The sequence below is a fragment of the Pituophis catenifer genome, unplaced genomic scaffold (genome assembly GCF_029215685.1).
Source record: "Pituophis catenifer annectens isolate HBS135680 unplaced genomic scaffold, rPitCat1.0.hap2 SCAF_2, whole genome shotgun sequence".
NCBI classification, from domain to species: domain Eukaryota; kingdom Metazoa; phylum Chordata; class Lepidosauria; order Squamata; family Colubridae; genus Pituophis; species Pituophis catenifer.
Window position 1 is genome coordinate 39,851,887 of NW_027256882.1, and position 13,544 is coordinate 39,865,430.

Here is a 13,544-nt window from a genome sequence, read left to right on the forward strand (position 1 = left end):
TCAGTCTCTGAAAGGACAATGGATGCTTCTGGAAGGTTCTCTGGTGCAGCTTGTCATCATTTGCCCAGGCTTTAAAGATAAGTCTTGATTGATTCCTGAGAGAAATAAACACACAACCGTTATTCTGAAGCCAACAAAACGGTAGTTAGGTTTTCAAATGGTGCCTTTGAGAATGGATGCCATTTTCAAAGAGGTTCAACCTAAGTGGCAGCCTTCATAGTAGGCCAGTTCAAGACACAGGCAAAGCAGAGATTCCAGGATGCTCTTCTCTGTAGTAAGGTAGAATAAGAGAATTTTTATTTATTTTTGTTTATTATATGTATCTCACCTTTATTATTTTTACAAATAACCCAAGGTGGAGAACATACCCCTATGCCTTTCTCCTATTTTCCCAACAACAACAATCCTGTGAGGTAAGTTGGGCTGAGAGAGAGTAACTAGCCTAAAATCAGCCTATTTATTATAAGGGGAACACAGACACCTTAGATGGGTTTTTGAGATTAAGGCACCAGGCTAAAAGTTACCAGACTGTCAGATCTATTTGTACCTTTCTGGCTTTCATGGTTTAGGTAGGATTAGAACTCACAGTCTTCTGATGTCTAGCCTGGTGCCTTAATCTTAACCTTAGAGGTCCGCCTAAGATGCTCTGTATTCCCCTTATACTAAACATGGAGGGGTTTGTGGAATCAAAATGCAGGACCCAAAGCACGTAATCAAGGCTTGCTGCAGTATTTACTGTTAACAGTGTGCACTGGAGAAATTCCCTTGAGAAAACAGTGGGAGGAACTCTTGCAGAGAAAAGGATGCTGTCAGGCTTGTCCCAGCTTGGATGTTCAGGAAAGAAAGCCCCTCGAATCCATTTGTAGCAAAAGGGACACTTTTACGAAAGTCAAGTGGTTGCAGCGCAAGAAAAGTGGATCTGAGTATTCTTGTGCAAAGCCTGCCTTTTCTCCTTCTCCCAGGTCCTTCCATCTTGACCAGTTTTAAGACTCCAATAATATTGGGAGTTTTGGTAACAGCGTTAAGATTTGGTGCCTCTTTGGTTCACATTCCATTCCATTCTCATGCTCATGTTGTTGGATCAACCAATCTGTTCCAGATTGACACCTCTGGTTTCTGTCATCCTGTCATCTCCCTTCCATACGTCCCCATTCTCCCTCTCCCCGCATTTTATCACAGGATGCCAGCGGTGAAGTAGTCTGAAGCAGAGGTGAAATCCAGCAGGTTCTGACAGGTTCTGGAGAACTGGTAGCGGAAATTTTGAGTAGTTCGGAGAACCAGTAGCAGAAATTTTGAGTAATTCGGAGAACTGGCAAATACCACCTCTGGCTGGCCCCAGAGTGGAATGGGAATGGAGATGTTGCGATATGCTTCCCACAGGAGTGCTGAGGGAATGGGGATTTTGCAGTATCCTTTCCCTGCCATGCCCACCACACCAAGCCCACCAAGCCACGCCACACCCACCAAGCCACGCCCACAGAACCAATAGTAAAAAAAATTGGATTTCACCACTGCTCAGAAGCCATTATGATGGCACACTTGACAAATTCACTCATATTTATACATTTCAAAATGGAGGGGGATTTATATGCATGCATACACATTGGAAATTAATAACCTAACTGATCTCAAGTTACTTCCTGCCCTTCTGTTACCTACTTTACTTTTACTTTTTACTTTTATTTGATTTATATACCGCCCTACTCCTGAAGGACTCAGGGCGGTGAACAGCCAACAATAAAATACATACATACAAAATTTAAAAAGCAGAGATAAAATCAAATTAAATACTTTGGCCCAGACAAATTTAAAACCCCAACCAATTTAAAACAATTTAAACTTTGAATATTAAAAGTACTAAAAAATATTAAAAATATTAAAAATGTTTAAAAAGAGGGAGAAAGTTAGGCCAGGCCCGCCTGGTGAAATAAAAAGGTCTTTAGAGCGCGGCGGAAGGTGCGCAGATCCAGGATCCTCCGTATCTCCGGGGGGAGCTCGTTCCAGATAGTAAGTGCCCCCACAGAGAAGGCTCTCCCCCTGGGGGCTGCCAGTTGACATTGTTTGGCCGACGGCACCCGGAGGAGCCCCTCTCTATGGGAGTGTACTGGCTGGTGGGAGGCTATTGGTGGTAGTAGGCGGTCCCGCAAGTACCCAGGTCCTGAGCCATGGAGCGCTTTAAAGGTGGTAACCAAAACCTTGAAGCGCACCCGGAAGACCACCGGGAGCCAGTGCAGCTCGCGCAGGAGGGGTGTTACATGGGAACACCATGTCGCTCCCATTACCACCTGCGCGGCCACACTCTGCGCCAGTTGGAGCCTCTGGGTGCTCCTCAAGGGGAGCCCCATGTAGAGAGTGTTACAATAGTCCAGGTGGGAGATGACAAGGGCATGAGTAAGGAGTCCTGATCCAGAAAGGGACGCAACTGGCGAATCAGGCGAACCTGATGAAAAATCCTCCCAGTTACGGCCGTCAACTGCTCTTCTAAAGACAGCCGTGAATCCAGGAGGACGCCCAAGTTGCGCGCTCTCTCCATGGGGGCTAATGATTCGCCCCCAATAGTCAGTGATGGCACCAACTGACCATATCGGGACATCGGAAACCACAGCCACTCAGTCTTGGATGGGTTGAGCCTGAGCCTATTCCTCCCCATCCAGATCCACACGGCCTCCAGGTACCGGGACATCACTTCAAGGGCATCATTGGTGTGGTCTGGGGTGGAGATGTACAGCTGGGTGTCATCAGCGTACTGGTGGTACTTCACCCCGAAACCACAGATGATCTCGCCCAGCGGCTTCACATAAATGTTGAACAGGAGGGGCGAGAGGACCAACCCTTGCAGCACCCCACATATGAAGGGCCTCGGGGTCGACCTCTGCCCCCCTGTCCACACAGACTGCGACCGGTCAGAGAGAAAGGAGGAGAACCACTGCAACACAGTGCCTCCCACCCCTAACTCTTCCAACCGGTGCAGCATGATACCATGGTCGATGGTATCAAAAGCCGCTGAGAGATCTAACAGGACCAGGACAGAGGAGCACCCCCTGTCCCGAGCCCTCCAGAGATCATCTACCAACGCGACCAATGCTGTTTCCATGCTGTACCTGGGCCTGAAGCCCAACTGGAATGGATCCAGATACGTCGTTTCATCCAGGTGCTGGGGAAACTGTTGCGCAACCACACTCTCAACAACCTTCGCCACAAAGTGAAGGTTGGAGACCGGACGATAGTTTACCAACATTGCCGGGTCCAGGGAAGGCTTCTTGAGGAGAGGCCTCACCACCGCCTCTTTCAAGGCGGCGGGAAAGTCACCCTCACCCAACGAAGCATTTATAATCCCCTCGTGTCACTTCCCGGGAAGCTAGCACTAACCAGGAAGGACACAGGTCCAATAAACAAGTGGTCACGTTCAGTCTGCCCAGAATCCTGCCCACGTCCTCAGGGGTCACAGGATCAAACTCATCCCAGATAACATTCTCAAGACCTGCCCCAGTCCCTCCCCCTGAGACTACCCAGTCGGAGTCCAGATCTTCCCGAATCTGAGTGATTTTGTCATACAGATACTGAACAAAATCCTCGGCTCTACCCTCCAAGGGGTCCTCTCGCGCTTCCTGGTGGAGCAGGGAGCGGGTCACCCTAAAGAGGGCGGCTGGGCGGTTATCTGATGACGCAATAAGAGCAGCAAAATAACTACATTTCGCTGCTTTTATCGCCACTAGGTAATTCCTAATATGGGATCTTACTAGTGTCCGGTCCGATTCAGAAAGACTGGCCCTCCAACTACTCTCTAGGCGTCTTTTCCGGCACTTCAACTCCCTCAGCTCCTTGGTGAACCAAAGAGCCAATTGAGATCGGCGCCGGGTCAGAGGCCGCAAAGGCACGACCCGATCCAGAGCTCCAGCGGCCGCCCTATCCCAGGCAGTCACTAGGTCTCCAGTCGAGGCGTGTGCCAGAGCCTCAGGAAATGGCCCAAGCTCCATCTGGAACCTGTCAGGTTCCATCAGGTGCCTGGGACGGAACCATCTTACCGGCTCTGGCTCCCTGCGGCGGGGTGCAGCGGGTTGAAGGTCGAGACGAAGGAGAGAGTGATCTGACCATGACCAGGTAGAGAGGATAATGGTCTTAGTTAGAAAAAATATTTGCATCTTGAGATTCAGGGGTGCCTATGGGAATGTTCTGATAATGTTTATCACTGGGCTACAAGGAGAAATTCATAATGTCTCCGTTTGTCTATTAAATAGTCCCATTCATATGAAAACTGATTTCCCCCACAGGCTGAATTTCACTCTCATACTTTCTCTTTCTCAGCACTGCGTAATCTTTTCTGTAAGTTACTCTTGGTGGCTCATTCCTTCCTTCCTCATGCCCAAGATCTGTATTTGTTGATTTGTTTATGCTGAGATCGAGAGGTTTCTCCAGGTTCCTCTTCCACAAAGGCCATTGGCAACAGCTTGGAGAGCTTCCATTTCACACAGCGAGGCCGAGCCACAAAAGTGCTACTTAAAAATGGTTTGAAATGCCGATGTGAAATTACTATTTAGAAAGAAGTCTAGTCCCCTTCTGAAATCATCCATCTTGATCCCAATTGCCGGCCGTTACTAAAACCAAGCACTGAATTCCTACCTGCTGTCTTCTTCCTAGTCCGTTGGAACCTTCGGACTTGTCTGCAGAACAAAGAAAAATGAAATATCAAGATAAGGTGTACATCTTATCACTAAAGAATCTGAATCTAGAAGTAGGATTCTGAGGATTCCATGATTCATGGCATAATATATATTTATTAAATATATATCAAAACATTATTGTTTGTCACATGGTCAGCCAGATGTTTAGACTGGATGTGACATTTTTTCTCCACCTACTCAGTCCAAGCTGCGATGGGCAGATTTTTTTTTTTGAAAAATATTTTTTTATTTTTTAAAACAAACACACAAAATACATCTTTTAAGAACGAAGTCTTGATCTGGTCATAAATAAGTACAATTGCTTACACTTCTTTTCCAAGCTCTATTCCAAATTTTTTTCTAATACATCTTTTAAAATTAAAAGTCAAAACATAAAATTTTAACACAAATTCTAACGTCTTAATCTAAACCATTCTATTGTATCACCAGAAATCTTAATTTCCAAATAGACACAACTCATTTTTATATTCAATTGTAAATCAAAATTCTATCTAGCTCATTACATCTTTCAACATTAAAATCAAAACACAAATTTTTAAGAAATATTCTAACCTCTTAATCTAAGTATTTGCCTTACTATTTTATCACCACAAATCTTAATTTCCAAATGTATACAACTCTATTTTTATTTCAATTTATAAATCAAATTTCTATCTGTATTCTTGAATCTCTAGACCCATTTCGGCAAATCTTTAAATCTTAAAACTTATTAATTTACACTTAATTTTCTTGAATTTATCATCTATTACACTTTTTATTTTACACAGATTCATTTCATACTCATTTCGCTTCATTTTAATTGTCTTCCAAAATATTCTTCTTCACCCGGTATCTATTGTTTTATTTAATTTCCAACAATTTTACATTCAAGCTATTTCCGACATATCCTCCTCCATACCTCACTATTATTTGGCTAATTCCCAGCATCTTATTTTAGCTGTTTTCCAGCATATTCTCTTCCACACCTACATCTATTGTTTGGCTGATTCGCAGCATATTTTATTTTGGCTGATTTCTAGCATATTCTCCTCCACATCTCCAACTCTTGTTTGGCTGGTACCCAGCATATCTTGTTTTGGCTGTTTTCCAGCATATTCTCTTCCTCACCATTTCTATTATTTTGGCTGATTCACAGCTTGTTTTATTGGCTGCTTTTCAGCATATTCTCCTCCATATCTCCACTTGTTGTTTGGTTAATTTTCAGTATATTTATCCATTATTTAACTTTTTCCCAACATACTCTTCCTGGGTGATTTTCAACATTTTTCTTAATATTAATCATTTCCAAAACAGATTAAACTCAGTCTTACTTTGCTACTTAAATCTGTGTATCTTAATTTATCATCCAATTAATACATTAATCATTTATATTTAATCATATTTACCATTCTAAATTTTGTGTACAATTTAAAATGGAAACATATTACATCAAACATATTCTCCACATATTCTTCCATAATCTAATAAATTTCCTTAAGTTTATCTAATATTGATATATACTCTTATTCTTTTACAATATCGTTTTTATCCACCTTTACATCAATTTTCTAGTTTAATTACCTTGTTTTATTTTCCATCTTTATTACTCTATAAGCACCTCCTGTTTGTATTTAGAATTCATTTAAACATTTAAACATTTAAGCACTCCATTTTCATTTTATATATTTTATTTCTTCATTTCCCTATCTGTCCATAATATTCCACTTCAAATTCAGTATTGCCATATTTGAAAGTCTATATGTCATTTTAATTCTTTTGTAACATCTGTTCCATATAAAATCCATCAGCTTCCCTTCTTTTGTTCCTGCGCCATTTCTTTTGTTCCTACGCCAGTTAGTTTCAGTTTTACTAGTCCCGTTATATTTCTTCTTTCTTTCCACCTATGAAGCCTCCCATAGACAGAATAGGAATCTCCAAGATCAAAAATCCATAGTCATTCAAAGTAATCCAGAATAAATATCAAGTCACAATGTTTCTTTTTCAAGCAGAAGGCAAATCGCTACTATCCACACTTTCGCTTAGTCACGGCAATCTCCATTTTGTAACAATTATGTAACCATCCGTTTGTCTCTCTTTTTCTAACTTTTAAAGGTATTAAATCCCTATTTGTCACTTTTTCTCTTTTCTTTTTCCAAGGATCAGACCAGTTCCAATTTAAAGAAAAACCCCAATTTTATGGTATGTTTCAGCTTCCTGTAATTACTTTGCTGAGTCTTCATGCCCCACAAATCCACAGCCACTATTTAAGGCTAGGGGTCTTATTAGTAAAAGTCCATGTTCTAACATTGTTTCTCGCCTGGGTTGGTGTCACTCACCCAGCTTCAAAACACTTCGTTCTTTCTTCTTTCCTCCTGCACAATTCTTCTTTCGGTTTGTCCCAGCTTCGTGGCAGCCGCCATGGCCTCCGCCCCCTCCGCAGACTCAGAGGATTCCCTCTGATCTCTGAGGAACTTGCCTGTTCCTCTTGGTCTCCCGAGGCACTCCTCTTCTCCCCTCGTCCCTGCAAGACGAGTTTGGTCCAAAGACTCATCGGCAGCGGTTTGTCAGTCGGGATTTTCACAGGACTCAAAGGAGCCCGCTATTTCCTCGACTGCATCGTCGCGACGCCAAACCAGAAGTTTGACTGACAGGGATTTTGTCAATGACAATGGTGGTCAAGTGGTGAGCCAGATGTTTTGGGGTTCATTATTGTTGTTGTTCTTGTTGTTATCTTTATGTGAGCAACTAAGGCTTACTTAGAGGACATTACTAGAGACCCAACTCTTGGGACATCATGAAATATGCTTGCTCTACAAAATTTATCACTAGCATTACAAAATTGCACAGTGTGAAATCAAATGAGTATGTTTCAGCAAAGACTGGAAATAAAACCAATTTTTAGAGATTGCTGTATGAGTGAGATGGGCAATGTCTATATTTTATATATAAATGATTTTTAAAAATATCTTTTTCATCAACCACTACTCCCTTCCAAAGGCAGAACTAATAGCTGAACTTACGTGTCTCTTCAGCCTTTGAAAAAAGGCTCTTTAAAAAATCGCAGTGCTCTATCACCCTTTCCTGGAATGGCTCAGTATTAAGAAGGAAGAAATTCTGCTCTGTGGCATTATAGAGGGGCCACTCATCCTTGCTGGCTGCTGACCCAGTGGGATTCCTAAGGAGGAAGAAAAGGACATTGATGGAAACTAATCAAGGGGAGAAACAACCTAGAAATAAGGAGAAATTTCCTGACAGTGAGAACAATTGATCAGAGGAACAGCTTTGACTTCAGAAGCTATGAGTGCTTCATTGCTGGAGGTTTTTAAGAAGAGATTGGACAGCCACTTGTCCAGAATGGAATAGAGTCTCCTGCTTGAGCAGGAGGTTGGTCTAGCAGACCTCCAAGGTCCCTTCCAACTCTGATGTAGCTCTTTTCCAAAGAGACTGGTTTTGACTTGAGAAACTACAACCAAGGGGAACTCCCAAAGGGGACTTTGAGGGAGGGGTGGAGTTTGGCTTGGTGAAATCTCTTGTGTCTCCTCCTTGCTGATCCAAACCCAGGTCAGCTCCTCATAGACTCTTGGATCTCAATCCATCCCCCCATTCCTCACACCCTGGGCACCCTCCATCCTGTGAGTTTCCCCTTCACTACTTACTCCCTTGCAAGCCTTTGCTCATTCTCTTAATGGTAATGCTCTGTTTCTTATCTCCCTTTTGCCTTCTTTATTCCACTTGGAGAAATAATGTACCCTGGAATATGTATGATACCAATGAACTCATAAAAGAACAATTATCTATAAGTGACATTATTAAGAATCCTTAAAAAATTCAGGGCTGTTTCAAGTACAGGTAATCCTTGATTTACAACTATTCACTTAACATCCATTCAAGGCTACAATGACACTGAAAAAAATGACTTACAACTGGTCCTTGCACTTACAACTATTCCAGCATCCTCACAGTCACGTGATCAAAATTTGGCTGCTTGGCAACTGGCATGTATTTCCAATGGCTGCAATGTCCCAGGGTCACTTGATCACCATTTGCAACCTTCCCAGCTGATTTTCAACAAGCAAAGTCAATGGAGGAAGCTGGATTCACATAATCATATATTGTACTTAAAAATTGCAGTGATTTGCTTAATAACTGTGGTAAGAAAGGTTTTAAAATTGGGTATGATTTACTTAACAACTGTCTTGCTTAGCAACAGAAATTCTAGTTCCAACTGTTGTTGTAAATCATGAACTATTGTATTAACACAACCTGTAAACATACGCAAAGGAATAGCAAGCATTACTTTATGGCTTCATTGCTTTAGCTATAAGGTGCATTTGTTGAATGGAAAGTCTTTCTTTGGATTTAAAATACAAATTTTTGAAATAAAGTGAACCGCTTACCCAGTGGTGGGATTCAAATAATTTAACAACCGGTTCTCTGCCCTAACGATTTCTTCCAACAACTAGTTCCCCAAGCTGCTCAGAAAGTTAACAACTGGTTCTCCCGAAGTGGTGCGAACTGGCTGAATCCCATCATTGCACTTACCCAGTTCTGGCAAACTCTGCCCAGTAGTGCATCATCTTATGGCTCAGTCTGGCTTCAGCCTCTGTGTATGTTTGATTGAAAGGCAGCGTTGATTCAAGGGTTCCAAAAACAAAAGGAATCTCAGCAGCGTGAGTTGCCCCAATCCATTCAGGCCAAACTGACCATGAAGGGCGATGTGTGAATAAATAGGCATATGCAGGAGTCCCAGTTTTCCTGATATTTCCTGCAGCTTCCCTTATTGGGCATGCAAATATCCGATCTGTATAGAAGTGGGACAGAGCAGAGCGATATTTTGCTGGGCCGTGATTCCCTTCACTGTACTTCAGTGCAATAGTCTGAATAAAATCTTCAGTTGCATTTGGCACCAACATTCTTATCCCTTTCAGAAGCTGCTCCTGGTTGATGAGATTGTGGGTGGTGTTAGGGAAAACAAAGTGGACAAATGAGGCTGCTTCATCAGAGGTTTCACCTATGAGGACAGGTTTGGCCTGAATTTGCCCCTCCTCCATGAGCTTTTCTGGATCACCAAGCACAAACTCCCCATCTGTGGTTGGCCTGAAGGGAAAATCCGCAAGGAAGCCATCTTTGAAGTACAAAGATATTTCATGCCGAATAAGTTCAGAAACATTTTTTGTTTGCAGGCAATGCACTATGCTCATATTATTGTCCTCGGAGCAACCTAGCAGATGAACAAATTCCAGTGATTTTTGTTTGGCTTCCTCAGGAGACCTCCAAGCCCAGAAGGCATTGGCTGTCCCACTCTGGATCACCGCTTGGGCAAAAAAGTCCTGGCTTTTTGGTGCAAGAAGATGGAAATTCACAGAAGATCCTCCAGCACTCTGGCCAAAAATGGTCACCCGAGAAGGATCCCCCCCAAAGGCAGCTGCATTCTCTTTTACCCACTTCAGGGCCAGCTGTTGGTCCCATAAGCCTAGGTTCCCTGGAGCAGCTGGTGGCAAGTACAGAAAGCCCAGGGCTCCCAAGCGATAATTGATGGTGACCACAATGACGTTCTCAGAGGCAGCCAAAGGTGCCCCATTGAACACGTCCACAGAAGATGTGCCCATTAAATATCCCCCTCCGTGTATCCAGACCAAAACAGGGACTGGTGAAGAAGGTTGTGGCTGTGGCACCCAGATGTTGAGGGAAAGGCAATCTTCTGACAATGGTGTTTTAGGAGACCATATCTCTGCTTCAGGGACATCCTGGAAAATAAATTGAGGACAGGAATTGCCAAAACTGGTGGCTTCCAATGTTTGTTTCCATGGTGGATGTGGAAAAGGTTTCTGGAAACGCAACTTCCCCAGTGGAGGCTTAGCATAAGGAATGCCTAGATAGGCTGTCACAGGCCCAATGGCAGCCAGGAACTGCTTGCCCTTAATGGGGCCACTGCTGGTTATGACCACTGTGTCTCCTTTAGATGCAGAACTGGAGGCTAATGGAAAGGGAAGGAGGAGGAGGAGGCAGCACAAGACAGACAGGCATAGCAGACAAGGCATTGCAACTGTAGGACGAGTCGGTGGACCTGGAGAAAGTTACAACCAATAAGAGATTATTCCAATACTGTATAAACCCACCTTATAGGTTCTCCTGCTTGAGCAGGAGGCTGGACTAGAAGACCTCCAAGGTCCCTTCCGTCTACTATTCTATTCTATTCTATTCTATTCTATTCTATTCTATTCTATTCTATTCTATTCTATTCTATTCTATTCTATTCCTGAGGGGCTGCCAAGAGAAGAGGGGATTGGCCTATTCTCCAAAGCACCTGAGGGCAAATAACGGATAGAAGCTTATTAAAGAGAGATCCAACCTAGAATTAAGGAGAAATTTCCTGTCAGTGAGAACAATTTAATTAGTGAACAGCTTGCCTCCAGAGGTTGTGGGAAGAGATTGAACAGCCATTTGTCTGTCATTGTATATAGGATCTTCTGCATAAGCAAGAAGTGGATTAGAAGGTCCATTCCAACTCTGATATTCTCTGTAAACTTTAAAAATGTTTTTTATCTTTCCAGAATTTTGTCCCAAATGAGATTTATTGCCATTTTTAAAAGCTCAGTTGTTTATCCTGCCAGCCAACCAACCTCCCTATTTTAGTCTCTAGCTTCTGGATGTAATTTATAAATTTATTTAATATCCTGCCTTTATTATTTTTATAAACAATTCAAGGGGATGAACATATGTAATACTCCTTCCTTCTTCTATTTTCCCCACAACAATAACTCTGTGTGGTGAGTTAGGCTGAGAGAAAGTGAGCAGCTCAAATTTCAATTTCAATTTCAATTTAATTCAATTTATATGCCGCCCCTCTCTGAAGACTCAGACTCTCCCCCAGCTGGTTTTTATGGCTAAGGCAGAACTAGAATTCATTGTTTCTGATTCCTAGTCTGGTGCCTTAACCACTAGACCAAACTCTCTCCCTCCCTCTTTCTCATAATTGCTAGGTATACAGAAAGAACTTAAACTAAGCAAAGGACATGTAGATAATCAAGGAAAGTGTTCTCTGTTAAATAGAAATGACATTTAATAAATGTAATCCCCTCCCAAGAACAATAGGGACTGGATTCACTTTCACCTTTTTCTTAACTTCCCTTTTTAAAAAAACCTTTGTGCCAATATGCAGAATGAAATAAAGAAAAATAAGTAGCTGTTAGATGTTACCTTTCATTCCTTTAATGGCTGGCAAGGGATGGTGTCTTCTTTTAGCACTTTTTGATATTTTTGGTAGTAGCAAGTTTTATAGTCTTCGCAAGAGGAAGTGATAGTGCTTTGAGGTTCTTCAAACAGCCAGTCTGATACAATTGTGTAACTGGTTTTACAAAGCCAGCCTCCAAGGTAGTAAATAATTTTTGCCCAAGTGGGATAGGAGACCAGCTTATTCCTTAGTTACAATCATCAGAGAGTTCTGACAAAACGTGATCCACTGGAGAAGGAAATGGCAACCCACTCCAGTATCTTTGCCATGAAAACCCCATGCACAGTACCAAAAGGAAAAAAGATATGATGCCAGAAGATGAGCCCCTCAGGTTGGAAGGTGTCCAATATGCTACTGGGGGAGAGCGGAGGGCTAATATTAGTAGCACCAGAAAGAATGAAGCGACTGGGCCAAAGCCAAAAGGACACTCAGCTGTGGATGTATCTGGTGGTGAAAGGAAAGTCCGATGCTGTAAAGATTTTTTCTCCATAGGAACCTGGAATGTAAGATCCATGAATCAAGGCAAGCTGGACGTGGTCAAACAAGAGATGACAAGACTGAACATCGACATCTTAGGAATCAGCGAACTAAAATGGACAGGAGTGGGTGAATTTAATTCAGATGACCATCAGGTATATTACTGTGGGCAAGAATCCCTCAGAAGAAATGGAGTAGCCTTCATAATCAATAAAAGAGTAGGAAAAGTAATACCGAGATACAATTCCCAAAATGACAGAATGATCTCAGTTCAAATCCAAGGCAAACCATTCAATATCACAGTAGTCCAAGTCTATGCCTCAACCACTGGTGCTGAAGAGGATGAAATTGACCAGTTCTAGGAAGCTTTACAGTACCTTATAGAATTAACACCAAAAAATGATGTCCTTATCATCATGGGGGATTGGAATGTTAAAGTAGGAAGCCAAAAAATAACAGGCAAGTTTGGCCTTGGAGTACAAAATGAAGCAGGGCACAGGCTGATAGAATTCTGTCAAGAGAATACGATGGTCATAGCAAACACTCTTTTCCAATAACCCAAGAGACGACTGTACACATGGACATCACCAGACGGTCAACACAGAAATCAGATTGACTATGTGCTCCCCAGCCAAAGATGGAGAAGCTCTATACAGTCAGTAAAAACAAGACCAGGAGCTGACTGTGGCTCAGATCATGAGCTTCTCATTGCAAAATTTAAGCTTAAATTAAAGAGAGTAGGGAAAAGCACTAGGCCACTCAGATATGAACTAAATCGTATCCCTGATGAATATACAGTAGAAGTGACAAATAGATTTAAAGAATTAGGTCTGATAGACAAGAGTGCCTGAAGAACTATGGACGGAGGTTCGCAACTTTGTACAAGAAGTAGCAACTACAACCATCCCAAAGAAAAAGAAAGACAAGAAAGCAAAATGGCTGTCTGAAGAAGCTTTGCAAATAGCTGAGGAAAGAAGGGAAGCAAAAGGCAAGGCAGAAAGAGAAAGATACACCCATTTTATTATTTATGTCATGGTTATTGTGCCTTTTGTAAGAGAAGCCCAAAGTAACCTACTTATTGCTCCCTCCTCCTGTCACAACAATCCTGTGAGGTAGTTTGGCCTGAGGGAGAATGAATGGCTTAAAGTTCTCCAAGGAACTTCCATGATTGA

General features: G+C 42.4%; 1 protein-coding gene across 1 annotated transcript; it reads right to left on the bottom strand.

The window, feature by feature from the left end:
- On the bottom strand, positions 1 to 11,892 carry LOC139309397 (cholinesterase-like). The gene is made up of 6 exons (XM_070933459.1): positions 11,862 to 11,892; positions 9,798 to 10,728; positions 9,204 to 9,758; positions 7,682 to 7,836; positions 4,621 to 4,661; positions 1 to 95 (listed from the first exon to the last, which is right to left on the bottom strand). The coding sequence occupies exons 1-6, from the start codon at positions 11,866 to 11,868 to the stop codon at positions 72 to 74; spliced, it is 1,713 nt and encodes a 570-aa protein (XP_070789560.1). The 5' UTR covers positions 11,869 to 11,892; the 3' UTR covers positions 1 to 71.
- Between the last annotated feature and the right edge of the window lie 1,652 nt (positions 11,893 to 13,544).